The following is a 21,222-nucleotide window of genomic DNA, read 5'->3' as shown; positions in this document are numbered from 1 at the left end:
CAATCCGGACTCTGAGGCAGGGTTGTGTTTAACCGCTCCTCAGCATTCCGGATCCCACCTTCGTCGCCAGTTGTTGTGACGTGGGGTTTGTGATTTCAGCTCTCTTGACAAAACATGCTGGAGACAGTTCTCTAGTAACAGCTCTTTATTAAAGTGAACAAGACTGAAGACTGAGGAGAGGAAAGCTACATTTATAGGGACAGGGGACTAGCTAGGAAGGGATACATTTTGGAGGGAACAATATCAAGCAATCACAGTGCTGCCTTTTGGAGGAAACCAATAAGACAGAGGATCCAAATACAGCAGCTTAAATGAACCAATAGTAGCTGTACCCTCTGGAACCAAAAGGCAGTTACTTTATCCTAATGCAAATACAGACAATAACAATACAGATATAAAATCCTTTGACTCAATACACAACACCCAACACAAGGGCAAAGGCATGAGTAAGAACAAAAAGGATGAAGTCATCTGAAAAATCATCCAGCCGCTTCCGGGGCCGCTTCAAACATTACATTTATTTCTAGTACAGGTGATTTTAGCCTTTTGAAGGCTTAATATTCTGAATAATCTGCAATGGTGGTCTATGTGTTACTGCCCCCTAAATCAAGGTGTTGACATTAGTCTAACACAAACAACAGCGGAGTAACTACTTGCTTGGGCATCAGCAGCAGTGTGCGTTCCCTGTGTGTGCGTTGCGCACAGGGGTAAAGGTAAAGGTACCCCTGACAGTTAAGTCCAGTCGCGGACAACTCTGGAGTTGTAGTGTTCATCTCGCTCTATAGGCCGAGGGAGCCGGTGTACAGCTTCCGGGTCATGTGGCCAGCATAACTAAGCCGCTTCTGGCGAAAGCAGCGCAGCACATGGAAACACTGTTTACCTTTCCACTGGAGCAGTACCTATTTATCTACTTGCACTTTGACGTGCTTTTGAACTGCTAGGTGGGCAGGAGCTGGGACTGAACAACGGGAGCTCACCCCGTCGCGGGGATTCAAACCGCCAACCTTCATAGGCTGCAGCCCATTTCATCAGATGTGCCTGATGAAGTGGATGCATCATAAACCAAGTACAAAAAGACATCCACAGCAGTTAACCCACAATATTAAATTAAACCTAATCTATCTGGCAGGCTAAAGCCTGCTGGAATAACAGTTTTCACTAACCAGTACAGTCGTACCTCTGGTTAAGAACTTAATTCATTCCGGAGGTCCGCTCTTAACCTGAAACTGTTCTTAACCTGAAGCACCACTTTAGCTAATGGGGCCGCCGCGCCACCAGAGCACAATGTCTGTTCTTATCCTGAAGCAAAGTTCTTAATCTGAGGCACTACCGTATTTCTGGGTTAGCAGAGTTTGTAACCTGAAGAGTTTGTAACCTGAAGTGTTTGTAACCCGAGGTACCACTGTATCCAAAGACAGAACCACTCAAATTTCAAAGGGCAAAGTATTCCCTATCTCTCTTCCCAAACAGCTGTGCTTCTACCACAGGTGGGATACAGAAGGTGCTTTCAAGCAAATATTTATTATGGCACGTGTGCCACTCATACATACATTTTTTTTTGCAGCATCCATGCTGATGGTATAAAAATTCAGCTTGTGTGTGTGTGTGTGTGTGTGTGTACACACACTATTATTTCATAACCTAGGCTTGCCCATTCTGAGGAAAATTCTATATATAGATCAACACACGGACATACCCTACATGTCAAAAGTTTACCTGTCAAGTCCAAAGTATTACAGCTCAGACAAAGAGTCCTCCAATCCAATGGAAATTTTGACTTCATAAGCATCTCCTTCCTATACATCTTTTTATCAAGCATAAACCTGCTAAAGGACAGTATACTACTGGAAGAAAGCAGCTGAAGGGAATGACTCATATTTTCAGTTGTTTCTATACCAATGCACAGAATATGCAAAACAAACAAGACAAATTTGAGCTCTTAATTCAGGATGGCAAGTATGATCTAATAAGCATTACTAAAACCTGGTGGGATAAGACACATGACTGGAATGTAGAAATTGAGACACATAACCTATTCAAAAGAAAAAGACCAAACAAGAAGGGAGTAGGAGTAGCATTATATGTAAAGGATGTGTGCAATTGTGAACAGATCAATGACTTGGAGCACGGAAGGCAGATTAAGAGTACAGTTGTACTGTACCTTGATTATGAAACGCCTTGAGAGTCTAATGTTTTGGCTCCCAAACACCACAAACCCGAAAGTGAGTGATCCGGTTTGCGAACATTATTTGGAACCTGAACATCCAATGAGGCTTCTGCGGCTTCCAATTGGCTGCAGGAAGGTCCTGGAAGCCACGACTTGGTTTCTGAACGTTTTGGAAGTTGAACAGACTTCTGGAATGGATCCATTTGACTTCCGAGGTACGAATGTATATAGGTAAAAATTGATGTTCCAGTGAGGTATGGTGGTGAGTTAGAAGTCTCTTATCACCTTCCATGCTGAAAGAGATAGTTGTGTGGTGTTTATGATGGCTGAGAAGTTTCCCAGCTGCCAGAAAATTCATTCTAGGGTCAGGAGTATATCTTGCGGTCGTCCTCTTGAAGTTTTCTAAGAGCTGTGTCTCACAGGAGGGATCCGGAAGACAGCATGTCTGGGGCCCTGGGTGAGTAGAACAGCTCTGAAGCCAAGGAAATTAAAACCTTGCCCAAACCATACAACAGTCTGCTATGGACACTTGGCTTGCAACACATTATTTTCTTAGCTATAGAATGAATTGAGGAAGAAATTTAAAAAATAATTCTTTATTTGGCAAGTAAGAAGCACACAAATAAGAGATAAGAGATCTGTGGACAGCTTAAAACAGACAATCCTACAGGCTGGAATCTTTCTCAAGAAGCATTAAAGGTTCTATTGCCTTTAAAGATATCAACAGACTATGACTCTTTATTGTCTGTAATTTAAGTTGTACGTCTTCTGCAAATCCGTAAGTCTTCCTCTCATTGTGGAATTTATAGCTGCGTTTTAAACCCTTAAGGGTGGAGAGGTAGTAAATTAGGATTGATCAGAATATCTCACTGATCCTAGATCGTTTTGCGAGTGTTGCTTAAAGAGCAGCAAGTAGTATCGCAATCTGAATTCTGAGAAGTAATCCGAGAAGTAAAGGAAGAATTCAACAAAAATATTAGTTTGTTGATTAGAAAAATAGGAGAAGTAGAATCTGCAGGTGGCAGAGGGGGGCCATTTTTGCCTGACCATATTGAATCTGCAGACCCTGTGCTCAAAATATTTTTGATACTCAGAGAAAAATGAAGAGCTAATAGTTGAATAGATTGAATTACAAGAGGTGTTAGTGACAAGGCAAGACACGTTTTCTCCTGCCAGCTGAGGTTGCTTAATGAGATTGCTGGGGGAGTGGATTTACAAATAGAGAAGGCTGCTAATATACCCAAAGTTAGTTTTCCGAAGGACTGGAAGGGGAGAAGAGGGAGGAATTGAGGAAAATGGACTGTGGATTAGTATGACACTGAGATATGTTGGAACCCTTAAAATAAAAACATCACAAAGAGCTGGGAAAAAATATTAAATTAGGCCATCAGAAGATAAAAATTAAAGAAGAGGCATACTAGACTTCTGGAGTGAAAAAGAATTAGAGCACCAGTCTGCTTGCTTGTTTGTTTAATATGAATAAATGCAAGGTCTGAGAACAAGAAGTCCATACAAGGACTGCAGTCCATGCCCACCAATCAGGGGAGCACAAGGGGGTTGGGCAAGGCACAGCTGAATTGATTACCCAATTGTGGCTGGGAAAGCCCAGCCAGATGGGCGGGGTATAAATAATAAATTGTTGTTGTTGTTGTTGTTGTTGTTGTTGTTGTTGTTGTTGTTATCCTATTTGGTTGGAGAAGCAACATAGGTCAGTTGTCAGTTGGTCAGTTAACACTATCAGAGTCAAACTCTGATAAAAATGCAAGGTCCAACAAATTCCTCCATTGCCTCACTGGCAATACCATTTCCCAGAAGATAGAAGAAGCAACAAGGGGATCATCCGTCTGTGTGGTTGCATAAGGAGCCTACAGACCTACAGATAACCTAAGATTTAAGAAGGACATGTATAAGAAATGGAAAATAGAAAGTACATGTGAAAGGATCTAGGGGTCTTGGTGGACCACAAGCTTAACATGAATCAACAGGCTGATGCAACAGCAAAAAAACCAGCTAAGGCAATTTTAGGCTGCACCAACAGAAATATAGCATCCAGATCAAGGGAAGTAATAGTATCACTGTATTCTGCCTTGGTCAGACCACACCTGGAATACTGTGTCAAATTCTGGCACCACAATTTAAGAAGGCTGTTGACAAGCTGGAACATGTGCAGAGGAGGGCAACAAAGATGACCAAGGGTCTGGAAACCAAGCCTTATGAGGAGTGCTTGAAGGATCTGGGTATGTTTAGCCTGGAAAAGAGGAGACTGAGAGGAGATATGATAGCCATCTTCAAATATCTTAAGCACTGTCACATAGAAGAGAGAGCATGCTTGTTTTCTCCTGCTCTTGAGGGCAAGACTCGAGGCAATGGCTTCAAGTTACAAGAAATGAGATTCCAACTAAACATGCAGAAAACTTTCTGACACTAAGAGCTGTTCGGCAGTGGAACATACTCCCACAAGAGGTGGTGGACTCTCCTTCTTTGGAGGTGTTTAAGCAGAGGTTGGATGGCCATCTGTCATGGATGCTTTAGCTGAGTTTCATGCACTGCAGGGGGTTGAACTAGATGACCCTCAGAGTCCTAAATTGTAGAATTCTATGATTATATGATCCAATCTTCTCTTGTTTGCATACCTGGCTTATGCCACAAACTGTATGAACATGATTCATGCCACTTTACTGTTGTACGCATTACTGAGCACATTGACAGTGCAAATTAAATATTCAATATATCCACAAGCAGTACAGTACCAATGCCCAGCTAGTCCTACCATTTCGCTGGAAGATATTTTCTCCTGACCTACCGTACTGACTTATACCTAGGTAATCTCTATGGTTTACAACAAAGGCCAGGAAACTGTAATCTCCCCAGCATGGGGCATTTATCTCTGGTGATGACAGCACCACCGTGACGTGAAGCAATGTCCGGCAAAGCAATGATCAATTTGCTCCATCAATGTTAAATCTGCCATTCATCACTGTTGCCTGCTGTCAGGAGTGCAGGGATGCCTTTATCGGCGGCGGTTGATGCTGTTATTGACAGAGCAATAGACTTTGAAGGGAGCTCCCTCTACGGTTCAATGTAACCATTGATTAAAGGGTCTGATAAAGGACTTGCTCAAAGCTATGCCATTTTTTTCAGCGGCACTAGAAGCAAGGAAAAAAATAGGCTGTGCAGGAAGCTCCTCTTTCAGACAGGTGTACGGAATATCCCGAAGCCAAAAGGTGGCATTACAAAGTTCTAAGAGCAGTGGCAATAATTTTCTAGCACTCTAAATTATGAGATCTTCGGATGAGGCTCTCCTCTTTCACTGTGGAGATCACATGGGCAGCAACTGGAGGCACAAGTCTTTATCTATGGCTGCATCCCAACTATGGATATCTCTCCCAAGCATGTTCTCCCTGGGAGCACCATTGCTCTATTTTAGGAATGAAGCTGTCCTGTTCACTCAATTACTTGGTGGTTAATTCAATTTACCCATTGCTTTGTATCTCACTTTCTCTTTAATACTTTCTTTAAGTGCTTAGTTCATAAAATCTTTTGTTGCTCCTTTCCATTTTCCAAGTATATAATGGTAATTACATCTGATGCCCTTTTAAAATGTGGGGTTTTTTGGGGGGGGTGTTATTGGGTTGTTGCTGTTGTTATTTTGATCATGTATTTTGTGGTTTTCCAAACGCCGGCTCCCTCAGCTTATAGAGCGAGATGAGCGCCGCAACCCCAGAGTCGGACACGACTGGACCTGATGGTCAGGGGCCGTTTATTTTGATTTTATTCTGTGAACCGCCCTGAGACCTGTGAGTATAGGGCAGTATATAATTTCTAATAATAATCATAATAAGTTGTAGTAGTAGTAGTGGTCTTTCTTTCTTTCTTTCTTTCTTTCTTTCTTTCTTTCTTTCTTTCTTTCTTTCTTTCTTTTATTGGTGTGATTGGAATCAGCCAAGGAAAACAGGTAGTTGCTTTAAAATGAGTTGATTTGTCTGATAGTCTAGTATTGCCTTTTCTGACTGAGAGCAACTCTCCAGGATCTCAGGGAAGGTTTTTCCCATCATTTACTATCTGATCCTTTTGACTAGAGATGGGAAGGTTTGGACCTGTGACCACCTGTTTGCAAAGCATGTGCTCTGTCACTGAGCAATAGCCCCTCCCTGAAAGATGGTAGGGAGACAGTGTGGTGTTCAATTATTCACAAGGGGGGGGTAGGCAAATTGTTTTACACCATTGTGATATTTTATCCTCACAAGAATTCTTGAGGTGGATAGCTATTGCTCCCACTTCAAGGAAGGAGAACAGAGTATGAAAGACATTTACTTGTCTTCAGGGATCTGCAACAAGATCCTGTCCAAGTCTGAGTTTGAATCATGCCACCTGATCGAAATATCCAAAGACCCTCTGGCAAAGTCAATTTTAAGGAGGACATGCTTAAAGGGCATCACAGCCAATCTACGCACCCTACCACTAATCGGCATATTTCCACTTCTGATAGAAGGCGGGGGGGGGGTAATGGTGTAATGCCAGAGACCATGCAATGAACCAAAAGCAAGTGAGTTCACTCCAGAGGAAAAAAATTAAGATGAATCTGTAGCAAGCTAAAGAGAAAACATCCTTCCAGCCGATGCTCCCATCAAAGCGCCTCTAGAGCATGTCAGGCAAGTACAGGGCCTTTCTGTCTCTCCACGGTTTCTATAACGATAGAGCCATAAGTCATGTCACCACAACAGCTAAGTCTCTGCTCCTGTGATTTATGTCTGCAGATGCTAAGAATTAAATAAATAATATTACAGAAACATTGTCTTTTTAGAACTGGTGGAAGCGCAAGTGGCCCTCAAGTTCCCAATGTGCAACGTGAGAATAAGCTGGCAAAGTGAGCAAATGCAACAAGCTTTGAAGCAGGAAGGCAGAGAAATGCAAAAGATTCCTTAACTCTAGAGGAAGAGGAAGAGGAAGAGGAAGAGGAAGAGGAAGAGGAAGAGGAAGAGGAAGAGGAAGAGGAAGAGGAAGAGGAAGAAGAAGAAGAAGAAGAAGAAGAAGAAGAAGAAGAAGAAGAAGAAGAAATCTAGCGGAATCAGGTATCCCCCCCCCCCGAGTTTCCCTTCACAGAGATGGAGGGAAAGCCATTCAGTTTCCATTTTCAGGCAAACTTGCCTAATTCACACTTCCTGAGCCAATAAGCAAAATGGCGTACAACTTATCTCTCAAAACATTGCCCTTCTCCAAATTGTGTCATGCTATTCTCCAACCCAAACATGTGTACAGATACGCATAAATTAATGAAAACAATGTACAAAACTACGAGAAAGACACATCGGGAAATAACCTAAGCACACTGCTTTCCTAGCAGATGTGCAAGTAACCATACATCCTCCATTATCTCTTCTGCACTCAGTTTAGTGTTCCTGCAATGAACAGTCACTAGTAATTAGGCCAATAGTAATCATTGTTGTTGTTGTTTAGTCGTTTAGTCGTGTCCGACTCTTTGTGACCCCATGGACCATAGCACACCAGGCACTCATGTCTTCCACTGCCTCCCACAGTTTGGTCAAACTCATGATCATGGTGCACTGTTATTGCTTTCTGGAGGGAGCTTGCACATACTTCGCTCCTCCTTCCTGGGCTTTTTATGTTACTGCGGGACTGTAGCTAAGCCAGATTTTAACTTGGCATGTTGTCTGAACCTGGGGTTGTGCTTAAGACATGTAATTATTCCCATTCACGAAGTCTCAAAGATCCAAACAATCCTATACACAAACACCCTTTATAAATACCATCATCTCTAGAAAGCAGAATCCTTTTCTGAACCAGCACACAAAAGCAGATCAGCATCCCCACCACCACAAAATCCTCACCCCACATGTCTGCTGCACTCAAGACACCTTCATTAAGGCATAAGGTTCATGCTGAGACCTTCACCCCGAGAGCTATAAAGAACTTAAGTATTTCCACAATGCAGGTGCTTGACAATTTTCCTCCATTAAACTCTTAGCAAAGCATGACCTTCAGGCAAAGGTGTCTGGCTAATAAGAGGCCCGGAGGAATACGGTGTGCTCACAAATAAGGGCTGGGGGTGGGGATGCTACCATGCCAACAAAGGAATGCCCTGGCGGCATTGCTGCTAATGCAACATGTCACAACATGGTCAGGAGAGCATCCAGTTCAGTGGCAGGTATAAAATAAGCCTGTAAAACAAAGCTTAGATGCCAGGCTGTGCTCCAAGGAACCTCGCAAGCAGGTCTTATATTCCAATGGATGTCAGAGAAAATAATAGAGGAACCCTGCCAGAGAGGCTGAAAGATCAACCTGGGACAACAACTTGCACAGGGCTTACATCAGGCTTCCCCAGCCTGCTGCCTTACAGATGTCATTGATCTGGGGTGGGAGTATGGGGGGGGGCAACCTTCTGGCTTACCGAACCTACTTCGCTGTTGTTTTCCTAGAAACCCAAAGATCCACCAACCAGTGCCAAGTTGAAAAGATACCAAGCTAGAATGAAAGAACAGGTACCTCTGAGCACATTCTAAGCTGATAATTTTGCTTAGTAAATTTTTTTGTGCAGGCCTTTCACACAAAAGTTCACTCCTGCTAGATTTCTTCATTTCAGCATCCTGGTTTACACAGTGGGGTGGAAGTGTGTGTATATATATATATATATACAGTGGTGCCTCACTAGACGAATTTAATTTGTTCCACGGGTCTATTCTTATAACGAAAAATTTGTCTAGCGAATCCCATAGGAATGCATTGAATTTTTTTTGAAAAAAATTTGCCCATAGGAACGCATTAATTGAATTTCAATGCATTCCTATGGGAAACCGCGATTCGCTAGACGAATTTTTCGTAAAACGAATTTGTCTAGCGAGGTTGTCTAAGCGAAAACTTTGTCTTACGGGGCGTTTGTTAAGCGATTCTGCATGTCAGAGATCTACCAGTAGATGCTGATCCACCTTCTGACCAACCTCCAGCTACCATCAGCCCCAGCTGTACATGGGTCAGGAATGATGGATCTGGAGGGCACCATGTTGGCTACCCCCATCATAGAAGTTCAACAATATCTGCATTTTTGTTTGAGGAAGGAATAATCTAAAGATAACAATCTAAATTGTTTCAGGAAAGTACTATCTGTACTCATCAGGAGCAGCTGAAGACATTTTTGTCTCAACAAACTTTTCTAGTTAGGTGAAATGGTCTCCTCTGCCTTAGGTGTTCATTCTCTATTGTTTTAAAACCTATTTTCAGTTGCTTTTGTACTGCTTATAAATCCACTTTAGCTGTTTTTGTGAAGGATCTGCAAACTGCCTTTAGGCACTTATGTAAGAAGTGCTTTAATAATAACAATATAATGAAGAAAACGGTGAAGGAGGGGGTAAAGAAGGAGGGAAGAGATAAACATTTGGCTCTTTCTTGCAATGTGAACAAAACACAGAGACCCAGCTCTTAATTCTAGACTAACATCTCCACAGCAGCTTATGCAGCTGTGATCAAGATTACCTTCAAGTAAAAAGACACGGAGAAATCATTGCATGCTACACCAACTCCGTCTTTCAGGCTGATCTCCACCTGAGAAGAGCTCAGGTTTGAATACAGACGCAATAGATCACTCTTTGGTTCCCAATGTATTTGTGGAGGCTTCCATAATACGGCATCAAATATTTATTACCACATTTATTAAATGTTAAATAATTTAGCTTCTGCTGTGTGTCACAGAGGTGTTCAGTTAACTAATTTCTCTTCGTTGCATCTGAGTCTCCAGGTTTTTTCACATATTGTATTCTAAAGTTGTTGTTCTCTTCTTGAGAGGCACAAGCACAGACCTTCTGCAGCTCTCTCATATTCTTGTCCCTACTGTTGTTGTTTTCCTTATGGGCAAGATTAACCACCCGCCAATGAGTATTTAAATAGTTTTTTTCTCAATAGTGTTGAATTTAAATACTGTAGTGGGTTGTCAATCCAAGTCTTCATCAACTGGCTTTGGACATAGAAGCACAAGTGATGCATTTAATTTAACCAGTTAGCTTATGAGGCAGGACACCATTGCTGTTGTCTGGGAAGTGGGAGCATTTATAATTATTTCTTCATTGGGGTGTGTGTGTGTGTGTGTGTGTGTGTCTGTGTGTGTGTCTGTGTGAATTGTAGCATTGTCTACTACCAAGCCTGCCTATATTGCAGTGAAAAGTAACATCTGAACCTGAATTTGGAGATTCAAAGCAATCCAAATTATGAGCTCTCATATGCAAATTCTAAGATATTTTCTATGGGTGTGGACCTGCACATACATACATACATACAGACAGACAGACAGACAGACACACACACACACACACACACATTCAGAAGTGAGCTCTTGTGCATAACGTAGCTCACTATGATACTTATGGAGACATTTTATTAATCCCTAGTAACCCCTTCCCAGAGCACAGTTGTGAACAGCACTGATTTGCTGTCCCTTTTGTCAATCATGAAACAACCTTCACTCCCTGTTGGAGCAGTTTTTCAACAACAACAACAAAGGAAATAATACCTTATTGGCCTGAATATAAGCCTCATTTTTTCCCCAAACTCTGGCCATGAAAAGTTAAAGTGTGGCTTATATTCGCGACCTTACCGTATGCAGCCAGGAGCGTGGGGCAAACAGTGCCAGGAGTGTAGCAAAGAGGTGGCTGCCCCGTGCGTAGTTCCCCATCCTCTCCCCCATGGACGGGGAGAAAGTGGGGAAGAGGAAATACCACTGAAAACGCAGTGTGGCTCCCCCCCACCCCAAGTATGCAGCCAGGAGCAGCAAGGAATGGAGTGGCTTATATTCTGGGGGGGGGTTCTTCCACTCCCCCTCCAATTTTAAAGGTGCAGCTTATATTCGGGTGCGGCTTATATTCAGGCCAATACGGTAATAATCCAAACTATTTATAATTTAAAATATACAGAATGCCAAGGAAAGGTTTGATGAGCTAACCATGCACTTAACTTGAATAGGCAAATAACAGTATTTGATATAAGGATAGCAAAAGCATTTAGAGCAGGACTGATATTATCTGAAGAGCGAAAGTGCTTGCTTGAAACAGGGAGAGGGGGCAGGGGCACAGAGCTCACTCCACAGCCAAAAAGAAAAAAACCCTTTTAATTTCTTATTTATTTTATTATTAAATTTATCTTCTGCCTTTCTTCCCAAAGGAGCCCTAGACAGCAAACACACAGGTGATAAAACAACTAAAACATCAAAAACAATTTCACTGCAGAAGCAGTCAGGGAAAGATTTTTACTTAGAAGGCTTGCTGAAAAACTGAAGTCTTCAGTCAGTGCCAAAATTATAACACAGACAGTGCCTGTCTAATATTTAATGGGAGGGGGTTGCCAAAGGGAAGTGGCCACCACCTAAAGGGATCCAATGTGTGGTAAGACAGTATCTGGAGGAAGCCCTCTTTGTTTAAATATTAACAGATATGTCTGTGCACAGCCCAGGTTGTCTAGCCTAGAGTACAACTGCAGAGAAGCCAAGAGAAAAACAACACATCTCCCACCTCTACAAAGGAACAAGTTCGTATCACTATAAATATAAAGGGTATCATCAATAGCATAATATGAGGGCTCATCAGGTAAATCAGCATGTGTCCCATGCAGAGATAGAAGCCTAGGTACAGTGGTGCCTCGACTTACGAATTTAATCCGTTCCGAAGGAACCTTTGTAAGTCGAAAAATTCGTAAGTCGAAAAACGCCATTGGAAACACAATTTCCCATAGAAATGCATTGGAAATGGAAAAATTCGTAAGTCAAAGCAAAAATCCGTAAGACGAAAAATCCCTATCTAAAACCACTGCGGGTTTTTTTTCCGGATGTCAAGACATTCACAAGCGTGCGGCCATTACCCCCATTCTTAAGTCGAAAAATTCGAGTCATTCGTAAGTTGAGGTACCACTGTAGAGGTTTCACTGCAACAGCTCGCTCCATTTTAGAAACCTAATGGCTACTGCGACCTCCCCTCACCCACAGTGCAGGGAGTACCATCCTTACCTGACGTCTGATGGATCTTCGGTCACCAGGACATCTGTCTTGCAGCTGGCCAGCGGATTTATAGAAAGCTCCACCGGAGGAACCACAAAGCTCTTGCTAACAGGCAGCCAGAGACCCTGGCCTAGGCTGTAGGTGGACCTTCAAAAAAGAGCAGAAGGTGAGAACGGTGCCTACATTCTCCACATTCTACATATACATTGGTTGCTCTAGTTCCAAAACTTGGTGCTCTTTTTAGCACAGAATACTTGACCTTTCTGCTACTTGCAGATTAATTGCTGACAGAAGTGCTGAACCTTATATACTTGTTTGTTCCTTAAGATTTCATGGTGGCTGGTGACCACTGGTACTAGTAGGGTGGAAGACAGGGAGGGCAACAAACAGAAAAAAAGACCACCAGAGCCACCTAATTCTCGTTTTGTCCCTACCGTCTTCCTCCCTGCTGAGTTCTGCAAGAGGTTAACCCTGAGACAAAGGGGGAAGCTGACAAGCAGTTCCACTCTCTGGACTGGTTGGAAGGAAGAAGGCAGGCAAGATGGTGAGGCAGTGCCCCATTTGCCCACTGTCGACCACATAAAATCTTCTAACAGAATATGGAATTTATCAGTCTGAGAGCCACTACAGAGGGCTTTCTTGGTGGTATTCCTGGAATCATGGAAAGACTTTGCATTTTGAGGTTCATTTTAAAGACTCATTTATTTATACCTTTTTTATAAATAACTAGCTGGCCCTGCACGCGTTGCTGTGCGTTAGTCTGTCAAATGGAGGGTAATAGCTCCCCTTCAGATCCCCCTGAGTCTCAGAGTCCCCCTGTTTTACAGGATCTCGTGGCGGAGGTGGGGTTTGTGTCAGCTAGACTCCATGGGGAGGGAGGAGGAGGTGGAGGAGGAGCTGTGGGAATAACGACACTTGAGGGCGCTGTTTTAGTTTGTCGAAAAGCAGGTTTTTACCTGCACAGGTATGAGATGTGAGCAATCCAAGGTTGTGCAAACACTCAGGTAGTGGCATGGACCGTTGTGTCCAAATTCCAGGACAATCGGTCAAGCGGTTTCGGAGAAAAGTGGAGCCCACAGTTTCACCTTTTTTACATTTTTATATATATATATAGATATGTTTTATAGATTTCTGATTGCGTAAATAAGAAACAAAAACTGACTGGCAGCTCCCATATCTGCCAAAAGTCCATTTGAAGAGGTTGCATGACTCACCTAAGTATTTTTTCAGGTGCTTGTTCTCCTGTAACCAAGTCATAGCCCCTTTCCAGCGTTGTATATGGCCAAGGCCTGAAAGATATGGAAAAAGCAGAAACTTGTGAAACCAGGAAAGGAAAGGAGAGAACCTGTTAGAATCATAGAATCATAGAATCATAGAGTTGGAAGAGACCCCAAGGGCCATCCAGTCCAACCCCCTGCCAAGCAGGAAACACCATCAAAGCATTCTTGACATATGCCTTAGGTTTGACTGCATAGCCTATACATCTGGCAGGCAAGCTGGGTGTTATTGGTTATACCCACTGCCTATGCCAAACCTCTTACATCTGTAACCAGTAGGTTGTGGCCTTATTTGACCCAAAGTACTATGTCGTGTATTGTTCTAATTCACTAAGTCAGGGTGGCGGGCAAGGGATGGCGGCGTTTGCACCTGGCAAGCACCTACTTGGCCAAGGTGGAAAGCAGGAGGCTGGACTAGTTGGGACACTCATGTGGCCCAGCAGGGCTCAGTCTTGATGCAACAGGTAGGCCAGTCACCACCACCACTACCATTGGCCAGCTTTTATTGCCTTTCCCATTTGGAATACTTTGCACTCACCCTTCACTGTGTCCCCAGTCATTGCGTACACACAAGTGTTGATGCACAGGGTCAGGGCCATAGCCCTCGTGACAGCTGCACTCACCTAGAAAGAGAGAACACATGTTGGAATGCTAAACTCCTAGCAATAGGAGAGTTCACCACCTCTCGTGAAAGTCTGTTCCACTATCAAACAGCTCTTAGTGTCAGAAAGTTCTTTCTGATGTTGAGTCGGAATCTCCTTGAAATCATTGGAATGGTTTAGGACTTGCCCTCCAGGGCAGAAGAAAACAAGCTTAAACCACCTTCCATGTGACAACCCTTAAGATATTTGAAGATGGCTATCATATCTCCTCTCAGTTTTCTTTTTACCAGCCTGAACATACCCAGCAACCTCAACAATTCCTCATAAGGCTTAGTTTCCAGACCCTTGATCATCTTGGTTGCCCTCCTCTATACAAATTCCAGTTTATCAACATCCTTCTTATATCGTTCAAAGTGGGATATAAGGACTCATATGATTCTGAAGATATTCTGGACTTTATTTGTACAAATGAAAGACAAGAAACTAAAGAGAACATTGAACCATCCTCATGTTATGTTATATGTGAATGTTAGTATGAAATGGAACAAAGAACACAGAAAGTTATCACTTGGGCCATTGACTGGCAGCAGCTCCTCAATGTTTCAAGCAGGGAGTCTTTCACAGCCCTGCCTAGAGTTGTCAAGGATTGAGCCTGAGAGCTTTTCCATACAAATCAGATGCTCTACCAGTGAGCCATGTCCTTTCTCCTAAAGAGAAACCCAATACACATTCCAACATTCTGAAAAAACAGCATTAATATGAGAAGGGAGAAAAAGAAAAGAAACCAAACGCATATTCCATATACTAATAAATATAGTTTTTATATTAAATATCAGTTCAAATGCAACTTCCTTGCATAGGGGGGAGGGGAAAGGACATAAGCTTCCCTTCCTGTTTGGCAACATGTGGGAACAGATGACCCACACCTGGGGCAAGCAGTCAACTGCCATGTGGCACACCATTCTTAGATGGCTCACATTCATCCCTTGTTTCACAGAAATACATATCCCCAAGCAAGCGCTGGCAAAAATATATAATAAAAGATTAATTGGATTTGTTCATCCAGGAGCCGTTAAAAGCCTGTGTTGATTTTTCTTCTCCTTTCCCCTTCAGCTGACATCTTCTGTTGACAAAGCACCAAGCTAGGGCAAGTTTTAAGCACAGTTGGCATAAAGAAGATTGAGGGCCTCTTTGCATAACTCCCCATCACATATGTTCCAGTAGCTCCAGCTATTCCTGTTTATCAGGGACAGCCCCAATTTGATCACTATCCCTGGTTTATCTTTTGGGAGAAGCCTTGCCAATACTTTGTTAGTGTGAGTTGCCATTTCCCAGATATATTTATTTGTTTATACAAGTATTTTTATACTGTCGTATTTTAAAATGTCATATACTGCTTTAACTGTCTTAGAATTCTTTCTCCTTTTTAACTGTGGACACGTCTGCCACTCTGGGCTCCTTCAGCAGAAATTTCAATTCAATAAGTGAATAAATATCCGAAAATAATAGGGCGGGGTAAAAAAAATAAATACTGTACCATTAAAAAAATAACCACAATGGATATAATAATTTAAATGACTGGCTAATAAATTAACAGCTGCAGAAGCCTGTTAGCCAGCTGGCCCACCAACAATCTAGCTGCTGCAGTCCCACATAAAGAGCATTGCATACAAATGTCAAAGTGATCCCGATCCAGATATGACTACCACAGGTCTACTAGACAAAGCTGGTGTCAGGGTTGTTACGACTACTCCTGAGTAACAACTTTCCACATGCTTGTCTTTCAAAAGTCTTTATTAGTGCACATTATTTACAGTGTAAAGAGCTGCTGGTTTCATGTCTCCTCATTCCGAATCAGAATCCGGCACTGCCCCTTTTCACGACTTTGACCAACATAAAAGCCTCGGGACAGTGAATCTCCTCCCCTTTCTCCTCCTCCTCAATACCGGTGTCGGGGGGGAGGGTCTACGGTCTGCCTTCTGCCTGTCCCCCCTTCCCGCCTCTCTCTCTCTTCCTGCCTGTGGAGCAGGGGCTCTCCAATGCTGCCAGAGCCCTGGCACTCCTTCTCCGTCTCCTGACTCACCCCGCGCTTTCATGACTGCTTGGAGATGGGCTGCTAATGATGAGAGGGGAGGGTTCTCTATAATCCCTCCCCCTTACATCTGGTAAAAAGGCCCTCCTAGTTATGAGAGGTCACTTAGGTCTATTATGACAACCCCACCCCCCAAGCTATGTACTTGTACCCTTAGAAGGAGGGCAACCCCAACCATAAAAGGAAACTGTCCAGATTTCAGCTCCAAACCCAAAGCCCCTAAAAATTAGGTGGCAGACCTGGGAAATGAATGCATTGTTTCTCAAGTGCACACAGGAAGAGGGCTGCTGGATCAGACCAAAGGCCCATTCTAGTAGCCCAGCATCCTCTTGTCACAGCAGCCAACCAAATGCCATGATGAAAGCCCACAAGCAGGACTTGCTTGCACATGGACAAAGGCGTGCATCCTATCTCTAGTGTACATGAATGTGCATGCATAGTCATCAGCCCAAAAAACAATGCGGTGCTGGGCAACGCCCAGCCTAAACGTCAATGTACTGTACTGCAATTTCCAGGACATACTTTCAACTGTCACCAACAGATTGTAGGCAACCATGCTTATCAAACGTATCTTTCTTGAGCCAAAAGAGCAAACACCCTTATTGGGCTTTAAATCAGTGGGAAACAGGGCAGAGTAGATTATATCAATACTGCAGAGTAAGTAAATGCTACTGCGCACAGCAGGTGGAACAGAACCTTCAGGCTAGTGGTGGCAGGGACAGGGTTAACCGGCATTAGAACTGAGCTGTCCCAGTCTTGATCCCGTTTGCATTTGATAAATGGTGGAAGACACGCAAATCCCTCCCCTCTCCTAGCTACACAAGGAAGATCCACAGATTGAAAGCTGCTTTCACTAAGGAAGTACAGTGGTACCTCAGGTTACAGATGCTTCAGGTTACAGGCGCTTCAGGTTACAGACTCCGCTAACCCATAAATAGTACCTCGGGTGAATAACTCTACCTCAGGATGAGAACAGAAATTGCTCCACGGCGTCAGCGGGAGGCCCCTTTAGCTAAAGCGGTACCTCAGGTTAAGAACAGTTTCAGGTTAAGAACGAACCTCTGGAACGAATTAAGTTCATAACCAGAGGTATCACTGTAATACAGTCTGACAAACTTGCTCTTGTGATCATCAGGTTCCTTAAAATCTCTCACTGGGATTAGGTAAGCATCTTTTGCTGCCAAAGAGAAGTGAAATGGGTTCATCTGTTGGACATCTTTCTTTTCTTTTCTTTCACTGAGGGGGGGGGGAGTCCTGTAAAGGAGGGGAGGGGGAAATAAGACCAGCTAATGATGTGCTAAATTGCAACAGCACCTTCATAAAATATTCACCGTCTTAAACATGTCTAATATTAAAGATTAAATGTTCTGGGATTTGTCCTAGCGACTCCAGAGGCCTGATTTATGATCTGCCAGAAGCCGCTAACTTTGTGATTCATGATGCAAGGTTTCGAATTGTAACCTTTCCAAAAAGGGGGGGGGGTGGATGGAGGAAGGGTTGGCTGTTCCCTACTTGGGAGGAACTGCTCTTTCCAGGGGTGGGGAGGGAGAACTTAAAGGGTTGGCCCACATTTAATGCTCTCTCTCTCTCTCTCTCTCTCTCTTTTAGGAACTTGAACACAAGTGGAAAGAAGCATTAATAAGTCATTTTCTTCCTACAGTGCTTAGCATGCAAGTTTCTTACTGCCTGGATCATTAATTCCTCACTCTTATTGCATAACAAATATGTGTTCTGCAATCATGCGGCATTTTTTAAAAAAGGGGGTCGTGAAAGCGTAACGGCAAAGAATGGGGACCTTTGTCCTGATGTCAGATCATTTTTGGCTCCATGGTCTTTTGTTTCAGCCTCCCTAGCCCACTCCCTGCAGAGTTGCTTTAGATTTTAGCTCATATAGTGTGCACAGTGTAGGGTTGACACCTTTGGTTGGGTAAAATAAGGAACAGGTCAGGCAAAATATGGGAGAAGTCGGGGGGGGGAATTGGGAGGCTAAAAATTACTTGGTGCATAAATGACTTCAAAACAATCAATTACAATGAGTTGTTTCCAATGTTGGTCACAATCACAGAGTGGACCCTATGAAATTTCTGGATCTAAGTTAGCAATGCACATTAATTTCAATAACTCACATCCTCCCCGCCTGTTGGATTTCAGCCTGTAAGAAGAATGGTAAAACCCCGCCAAAGAAAGAGGTGGAGATAGCAACAAATTCTGTTTCACTTCCTAAGAGAGCTTTGCCTCCAACATCCCTTTCCATATATATAGCTGCTAATGCCAATTCATTCACACACATGTATGCATCATAATCAGAGAAGTTCATTCAACCACCAGGGTTACATCTTTTCTTGTCACATATTTGAGGCATTTTAAAAAGAACTCATCTGTTATCTATAGGCATTCATGGAATCATAGAATTGTACAGCTGGAAGGGACCCTGGGGGGTCATCTAGTTCAACCTCTTGCAATGCAGGAATCTTAACTAAAGCACCATTTAAAGCATTCTTATACCACTTTAGCTTTAGATTAATTGAATGAGCACCTGTGGTTATATATTCCCACCCAAGCCATAAGATCTTCATTAAAAAACCTTCTCTAGATTTCTCTGCCAGAAAAGCACCCCCCGGGGGGGGGGGTTGGTGCCCTGTCTACGGAATGCCCTTCTGTGGGGGGTGTGTGACTTGGGGCTCCTCTAGAGGACCTGCTTAGTTTAGCATTCATTCTGATTTACTTGCACAAAGCTTATTTATTGAACAATTGCTCTGATTTGTTTGTGGGGAGGTTATGCAGCAACAGACATTCATACAAACTTTCTTGCAGGGTATTTATATGCCTTCCTGTTAATACATTGTTCATCCCACAGTTTTCTACACATGTCCCTGTCACTTTCCTGTAGAAAATCTGTTTCTTCTTAAAAGTGGATTTGTTGCAGTAATAATAATAACAACAGTGTGTGTGTGTGTGTGTGTGTGTGTGTGTGTGTGTGTGTGTGTGTGTTATGGACATTGTGTTAATGTAAAATATTTGACCGTTTTGTATTGTCTTAACAACAGCAGCAGTTTTCTTGATAAACTTTGAATGATGCTTTAGGGTTCAAATATGTTGGATAAACAGTAGAATAGGTGGCAAAAATATATAGCATAAGACTGTAAGACCAAATATGCACCTCTGCTTCCTGCTATGGCCAAACAGGTGCCTCAAGGAAGCTGGCATGCAGGGCACAAAAGCAGCAGTCAAACATTGTTATTTTACCCCCTAGTAACTGGTATTCAGAGATAGACTGCCTCGGACCATGAGGTACTCCACTGCGCCATAATGGCTGCTGCCTGTTGATGAACCTCTTCCCCAATCCATAAATGTACTAAGCCCCCTCTTCCATCATGCCCCACTCAATCATCTCTCCCCCTTCCCTAAACAAAGAAAAGAAAAAGGCCCAAACACCTCTTGTATTTCTTTATTCCATGACAGCTGAAACGGAAGCTCTATAAAAGTGAAAAAACAATAAAAATTAGTGCTTCTAATACCCACAGCTAAAGCTTTTGCTCCAGGCTTCATTTTATGGGAAACTTCATTTCAGCAAACTAAAGATGGCAAGCTGTAACACAATTTCAACATTCTGCCTGGAGATTAATGGATCTCTGATGGCAGAGTTTTCCTTCTTGCATTATACAAAATCCCAAACCAAACTCAGTTAAAGCAACATGCATTCCCATTAGATACAACTGAAGGTCAGTGGTCAAAGCAGCATCTCTTAAACACACACACACACACAATATGACAGGACTGTTGTTCAGATACCGGAAAGGCTCAGAAATAATCAACTCTGTAATCTCAAAACATGTTTGTGCTTCTTTTGAAGGGGACATAAGCACCAGCAATGCCAGACATGTCTAAAGGCCTGTGAAAATGTTTGGCCTGGTCCACACTATAAACAGTTTGAATGTGGAACACATTAGGATTACATGCAGAAGTTTCCAGGTCCATCCTGGCATTGCCAGTCAGAAGGATCAAATAGCACACGTGTTGGGAACCTAAGGCCCAGGGGCAAAATGTACCCTTCCAGGCCTCTCCATCTCCACAGGCCACACAGCCCTCTTCCCTGACCACACCACTCACTAGGCCTGCTTTGCATGCTGATGGATTTTGCCTGGCGATAATGTGTCCTTGAACTCCCAAGGGTGTGTCTTATTTGCCTTTCTGGAGGACAGGAAAGTGTGTTTGTGTGTAGAAAATAGCCTACTCTGCAAAGGCATAATTTATATACACTGCCTCACACACTTTTGCCTCTGGGACTGCCCAACACTGGAGCACGGCCCTCAGAAGGTTGCTGAGAATAAATGACAGACCTTGGACTTAAAGGTGTTACCCAACCCTGGGAGAGCCAGTGATGGTAAAGAGTTTTGCCCTGGAAAACCGTCGCCTCTCAGAAAGGGCAATTCTGGGCTAGACAGACCTGGTTTAAGGCAGCTGCTTCTATTTTCCTGCTCCCAAACTCTTACAGCAACTGGTGGCATTGCATAGGTGTAGCCAACTCTTCACAAGATGTGATTACCCTTACCTCTGATGAAAATGGCATGGATACAACCCCCTGGACCTGCCAACTCCTCTGTGCTTTTTTGCTACTGTTTTGGTTGAGGACAAGCAACTCAAAAACAAACCCTCCAAATTGCAGCAGATACTGCTGTTTAGATGATATCACACACAATTTCCTGTGTCAGAGGCTTGGAAGAGGCTACATGCTGCAGATGTGTTTGGAAGGGACAATTTTTTGTCTGTAGCGAGGATATGCCCTCTGAATTCAGCAAGATCCCTTTAGATCATTCCAAAAACACCATGATGCAATGTTAATTGCCCCCAGGGAATCATGGCATGAGACCAAAACTTGTCATTGGTCCTGAAATCCATCCCTCTGCATGCATCCTGGCCTCTGTTCTTCGCTGCCATCCAACATCTGCAAACCAAGCTGAGCTTCTGTTTTTCAAAATGCAAGCCACCACAGTCCATGAACCAGATTGCTGCCGGCAGCCCCGAGTGTCATTTGCATGGCCAGGAGCCCAAATGAGCACCAGTAAAACGAACAAATGTGTTCCCAGTAC

At 43.2% G+C, this 21,222-nt stretch overlaps 1 protein-coding gene across 1 annotated transcript in view; it reads right to left on the bottom strand.

Moving 5' to 3' along the window:
* Positions 1–21,222, bottom strand: part of ASTN2 (astrotactin 2) — a 605,773-nt gene that overhangs the window by 277,680 nt on the left and 306,871 nt on the right. The window contains 3 exon segments of the mRNA XM_035112940.2: positions 12,171–12,308; positions 13,376–13,450; positions 13,977–14,061. Of these exon segments, the coding sequence (XP_034968831.2) occupies positions 12,171–12,308; positions 13,376–13,450; positions 13,977–14,061 (298 nt within the window).

This window comes from Zootoca vivipara, chromosome Z, assembly GCF_963506605.1.
Source record: "Zootoca vivipara chromosome Z, rZooViv1.1, whole genome shotgun sequence".
In the NCBI taxonomy this organism is placed as follows: Eukaryota; Metazoa; Chordata; class Lepidosauria; order Squamata; family Lacertidae; genus Zootoca; species Zootoca vivipara.
Note: the sequence above shows the minus strand (reverse complement) of the source record. Positions and strands in the feature narration are given on the sequence as shown.